At 43.2% G+C, this 5,947-nt stretch overlaps 1 protein-coding gene across 1 annotated transcript; it reads left to right on the top strand.

Moving 5' to 3' along the window:
* Nucleotides 1-2,768: 2,768 nt before the first annotated feature.
* LOC119325781 (alpha-1,3-arabinosyltransferase XAT3-like) lies at nucleotides 2,769-5,195 on the top strand. Its single transcript, XM_037599508.1, has 4 exons — nucleotides 2,769-2,913; nucleotides 3,023-3,124; nucleotides 3,238-3,291; nucleotides 3,984-5,195. Exons 1-4 carry the CDS (start codon nucleotides 2,805-2,807, stop codon nucleotides 5,132-5,134), a joined length of 1,416 nt encoding a protein of 471 aa, XP_037455405.1. The 5' UTR covers nucleotides 2,769-2,804; the 3' UTR covers nucleotides 5,135-5,195.
* Nucleotides 5,196-5,947: the final 752 nt, after the last annotated feature.

The following is a 5,947-nucleotide window of genomic DNA, read 5'->3' as shown; positions in this document are numbered from 1 at the left end:
GGGTTGACTATGTGCATCCTAATTATGCAAGGGCCGGATTTATTTCTCACTGTGTTTGTATCACCTGATGCTTCATTATCACTCAATAAATAACGCCCTTTGTCGAAAAAAATGTGCCTACGTACATGAGAAAAGATCAAAGACTGGTGATTTCACTGCTTCCCCCGTCCTAAGAAGCATAAAAACAAGGCATTGGCATCGTCCGTTTTTGAGGCATCACTGTTTGGTGTTGTCGCCCATGAAATAAGGGAGAAGAGTCGACCAACCTAGGGCACGAAGGCGAGTACACCGACATGGACGGTTGTGTGTGAAGGGCGGGTAATTTTTCCAGCTTTAAAATTGATCTGACCATTCCGATTTTTTTAATGTACAAAATTAAAGGTTAATAGTTTTCGGCATTTGTGATATTTTTTATTTTATTGTCTTTTCTTTATGGTTAGCCCTTCAAACACTTTTAATACATAATAATTGTTCATGAATTAAAAAATTGAGATATTTGAAAAAATGTTCATGAATATAAACATTTCTGCTTAGAATATGTTAGTGTCAATAAAAAACTGCAACTAAAATTTTATTCACAAATTTGAGAAAATTGTTATGATTTTTAAATGAAATTGGAAAAAATCTCCAAGAATTTAAAAATGGTAGAAAATTCCAAAAAAATCTAGGATTTTGTAATGTTTTTTAATCATGAATTTATAAAAAAATCATGAATTAAAAAGTGTCCGAGAATGCAAAAAAATTGGTGAATTTGAAAAGGCTATTCATCAATTGAAAAATTGTTCACAGATATAAAAGTGTAAAAGGAAAATAAACTGATAATCAGAAAAGAAATAAGAAACTTAGAAATAAATAATAAACAGAACCAAAAAACCTTGATAAAAATGAAAAGAAAATAAAGAATCAATCTTATGAAAACAATCTCAAAGTCGGATGGAACATTCTAGCAGCTTTCGCTGACCGAGCGAAAGGGTCTAAAATCTTCACAAAACTAGGGTGAATTAGCTGCCTCTGATAAAGGCCCGGCCTAACAGTAGCACTAGTGGCATATTTCTTTCGAACCGATCATATCATCGGCGGTATTGGTCGGGCAGTGCTATACCTCGCCTATAGAAAGATGGAAGCCTGGATCTTGTTAGCAACTCCCCAAGATAGGCCAGGCTCAGTGCCGGACGGAGTGCGCACGAGTCGCCACGCACCCCACATCCATGTTATACATAATGTTTTCTCTTTTGCATTTTATTTATATTTTATGAAATGTCTATGAAAATAGATTCTGAACATACTAGAAGTACGTTCCTATAATTTATAAAAGTGTATTGAAAAATATATGTCAGATGTTTGGAAATGGTCCATTGTGTGATTAAAAAATGTTTATCATGTTTTGTAAAAATGTTCACGTATTCAAAAAAAATATGTATATCATATAAAATGTATCATCTATTACAAAAATGCTCACCATGTATTTATAAAAAATCATCATTCCTCATGTGTTAATGATAAGTCCATCTTGTGTTTAAAAAGTTTGATGTGTATTTAAAAAAATGTAAAACGTATTTAAGGAATATTCACCATGTATAAGAAAACAATGTTCAACATGTGTTTAAAAAATTAGCATTGTGTTTTATTCGCCATGAATTGAAAAAATATTCAACATGTATTCAAAAAAATGGTCTGCAGGTATATAAAACTATTTAATGTCTGCTCAAAAAAGTTCAACATGTATTTAGAAAAACTTAATGTGTGTTTTCAAAATATAAAGCACGATACCTACTCCTAATAGATGCGCCGCTCGCCGCCACCATCTCTAAAAGGCAGCCCCTGTAGAGAGCCCATCTTACTTCACACGGAAGCATGCGTGTATGTCATCCATATCCGTTTCGGCCCCTTTTAGCGCGATACCTACTCCTAATAGATGCGCCGCTCGCCGCCACCATCTCTGCCATGGACACTTTCTAGAGCCGCACTTTTCCCTCAAGGTAATAACTCATCTCCCATGTCCTTCCCATCATCGTACTCCCATACTCCATCCGTCCTTTTAAAAGAGTGTGTTTCCAATTTTGTTGGGAAGTTAATCTTTCTTCTTTTGACCGTATTTATATAATAATACACGAACATTTATGCCGTCAAATTAGTAGTATTAGATTCATGATAAAAATATTTTTTCGTCGTATACCTATTTGACTTCACAAACATTGATATATTTTCACATAAACTCGTTCAAACTTAAAAATTGTTTGACCCTCAACAATGTTGAAAGTACACTTTTTAAAGAACGGAGGGAGTAGGTGTGAGTGATATCAATCGCGTTCACGCTAGTACACCGCACGTATGCGCTTGGTCAGACCACGAATCATGCACTGCGACTTCACGTGTGGCCTTTACTATCTTCACGTTGACATGGACTTGTACTTAAAAGTAGTTTAATCAGTTGCGATATGATGCTCTTGTCTTTACTATCTGCCCGTTTAAATACAAACACAGGAAGGACCAACGCACGACGTGATTACTGTTTGCGCCAGGTGCATTTGGGCCAATTCAACTGTTGTCGGTGATCCCGCTGGGATAAACAATACGTAGTACTCCGTACGTTTCACGAGTGGAAGACCCTCGATAACCTGCGAAACTGACTCATACTGCGACGTGCACACACCCCAAAAACTAATCACCAGCAATTCAACCTGTTCACAACACTACTAATGCCAACCAGCTGACTCAACTAGCACACACACGCCCGCCCCGATCGACTAAACACGCGCGTCCTCGCTCGCTCACCACAGCAGACAGGAGAAAGCAAGGTGGCGATGAGCTGTGCGCCGTTCCGTGTCAACGCCGGCTTCGCCGCCGGCGTCCTCTTCGCGCTCATCGTCTGTTTCATCTTGCAGCAGGAGGCTGCCATCAGCGGCCTCAGCGGTAACGATTTATCCCTTTCATTTCACCTCGATTGATCACCACCGTACCGTTTCATGAATCTTCTGCTTACCAAGAGGCAAACACTTGTTTCTTGTTGCTTCATATGCAGTCGCCACTACGGCAGCAGTAGCACAATGGATCACGCTTAAACAGCTGAGTAGAGATCCTGGTGCAATGCAACTGATTAAAGCTCCTCGTGAAAGTGAAACACGTGAGTATTTTTTGACCTATCTGTCTTGCTTTGTGCCAACAAACTATGCTTATTTCCAGTCTCCAGTCTCTGTAAGCTCAAGATCAAACTCTTGCTTGTTGCTTAATCTACAGTCGTCGCTTCTGACGTGCAGCGGACCCCGGACATACAGCTGATCCAAGGTTCAGGTGAACAGAGCACTCCTGTCCTTTGCTTTGATCAAGTTTGCATGCTCATATCATTTGTTTCGACTCCTGTGTATTTAGGCCGACTCTCAGATCTGGCAAAAAATACGTGAGTTGACATAGGCGTAAAACTCTGACAGATCTTACTAGTAGCAGTTGATGAATTTGTCAGTTCGAAGAACTCAGATCTAGCTAGTGAATATTTTGATTAAACCAATGTACGGTTGCCTGCCCAGGGCAATGCATGGGAAACAGTGAATACTAAATTTAACATCATGTGATCCTGATCATGGCTATAATTACGCAGGACTGAGGTGCCTACCGAGTGAACTAATTTGTTTGTCACACACACCACAGAAGTAGGAGTGGAAGTACTAAACGATTTACTCTTACATGCATGCACACACATGTAAGTCTAGAAATGAACACACACCACCGAAGTAGGAGTAGAAGTACTAAACGATTTACTCTTAGATGCATGCACACACATGTAAGTCTAGAAATGAACACACATCACAGAAGTAGGAGTAGAAGTACTAAACGATTTGTACGGGAGCTGTAAGCATATCAATTTTGCATTGTTTCTTCACAGTAAAAAAAAAAGATAACAATTTGCATCGTTTAACAATGCTATATAATAGTTAACTTCAAAAAAAAACAATGGTAATTGTTTCCCCTTTCCTGGCGCGTGACAGATAATGGCAAGGTGGTGTGTAACACGGAGGGCCGCTCGCGTGACTGGTCCGAAACCTGCGAAGTCGACGGTGACGTCCGCACCAATGGCACAGCACTGTCGGTGACCCTCGTCCCAGCGAGCAGATCGTCGGAGCGTCGGGAGTGGATGATCTCACCATACGCACGCGGTGGCCAGAGCCTGAGGTCGGTCACCGTGACGCAGCTGCAGGACCGATCCGCCGCCCCGCCATGCACGGTGACCCACACTATGCCCGCCGTCCTGTTCGGTATCGGGGGCTACGTGGGCAACTACTGGCATGACTACACCGACATTCTGGTGCCGCTGTTCGTCGTGTCGCGGCGGTACCACGGCGAGGTGACGTTCCTGGTCAGCAACATCCAGCACCTGCCGCGGTGGCTGGTCAAGTACAAGGCCTTGTTGCATGGTCTGTCCAAGTACGAGGTCGTGGACATGGACCGAGACGCGTATGTGCGGTGCTTCCCGCACGTCACGGTGGGGCTCCACCTCGACAAGGAGCTGACCATCGTCCCCGAGCTGGTGCCGGGGGGTCCCCTCACCATGGCCGACTTCACCCGGTTCGTGCGCGAGACCTACGCGCTCCCACGCGGAGCACCGACCCGGGAGCCGGGCAAGAAGCCGCGGCTGCTGCTGATCCACCGGGGGGACTTCCGTCGGTTCCTGAACGAGGAGGAGATATTACAAGCGGCGGAGGCGGCGGGGTTTGAGGCGGCGCTGTCGGAGCCGCGGGTGAACGGGTCCGAGGTGGACCAGGCGCGGCTGGTGAACTCGTTCGACGTGGTGCTGGGCATGCACGGCGCGGGGCTGACGAACGCGGTGCACCTGCCGCCGGGCGGCGCGCTGATCCAGGTGGTGCCGTACGGGAAGATGGAGTACCTCGCGAGGGCGGAGTTCAGCGAGGGCGCGACGGACATGGGGCTCAAGTACCTTGACTACAGCATGAGCGCGGAGGAGAGCTCGCTGATGGAGAAGCTGGGGCCGGAGCACCCGGCGATCAAGGACCCCGACTCCATCCACCGCAGCGGCTGGGAGAATATGTTTGAGCTCTATCTTAAGCAGAACGCTCGCATCAACACCACCCGCTTCGCGCCAACGCTGGTGCAAGCGTTCGACCACCTACGACAGCAGTAGGGGGGAGGGCATGCTCATTAGTCCCGTTGTTTCTTTTTTGGTGGTTTTTTTTTCCATTTTGGGTTAATTGTAGCCTCTTGTGCCCTTTTCTTTGTCATTATTTTCTCCTTTTCACTCGATGGTTTGTTCGAATGTCTACTTGCACTTTTTTTTTGTTAAGAAATGCTAAATCGGTTCTTCTCTTGCCAGTTTCAAACTGGAAGATCTTCATGAACCTGCTCGATCTATATCAGAAAAAAAAAAGAAATGAATGTAAGGCAAGACTAAAGTACATCAAAATTTGGCTCACGGCAGAGCAAAGCAAAGGCAGGAGATGCGTGGATACTCATGGACCCAAGCAGGCAAATTCCACTTAGAGCGGCAGACAGAAAAACAACACAATTTCGAATATTCTTGCTAAATAACCCTTTATTTACTATACCAGGCTACCACAAACAGAGCTGGGCAATAAATTTCAGATCCACTGTCAAATCAATAGAAAACAAAATTTCCATGGTATTTGAATTAAATTTACCATGGTACTTGAAATAAACTTGCTATGATCATAAACTGATTTTGCCATGTTAGAGAAACTAAGAAAATATACATTTGAAGAAAATGGTGGCAAACTATTTGAAGAATGGAAAGTTTGCTATGTTGTAGTGATTGTTTGGCATGGAAATTTTGAAGATGTCTAAAAGTATGGCAAATTTAGACATGGGACTTGAGTAAAACTTGCCATTTCAAAAAAAAAAATGATCATTTATGTAAAAACAATAATTTGTCAATGATAAGACAAATAAGAATTTTGCAATGTTACTTGAATTAAACTTG

Source organism: Triticum dicoccoides, chromosome 6B (genome assembly GCF_002162155.2).
Source record: "Triticum dicoccoides isolate Atlit2015 ecotype Zavitan chromosome 6B, WEW_v2.0, whole genome shotgun sequence".
NCBI classification, from domain to species: Eukaryota; Viridiplantae; Streptophyta; class Magnoliopsida; order Poales; family Poaceae; genus Triticum; species Triticum dicoccoides.
The sequence above is the reverse complement of the archived record's forward strand: the minus strand, read 5'-3'. Positions and strand labels throughout refer to the sequence as shown.

Coding starts and splice junctions, on each gene's coding strand:
- LOC119325781 (XM_037599508.1), top strand. CDS start 2,805: ATGAGCTGTGCGCCGTTCCGTGTCAACGCCGGCTTCGCCGCCGGCGTC. Junction 2,914..3,022: donor TGCCATCAGCGGCCTCAGCG/GTAACGATTTAT, acceptor CTTCATATGCAG/TCGCCACTACGGCAGCAGTA. Junction 3,125..3,237: donor TCCTCGTGAAAGTGAAACAC/GTGAGTATTTTT, acceptor CTTAATCTACAG/TCGTCGCTTCTGACGTGCAG.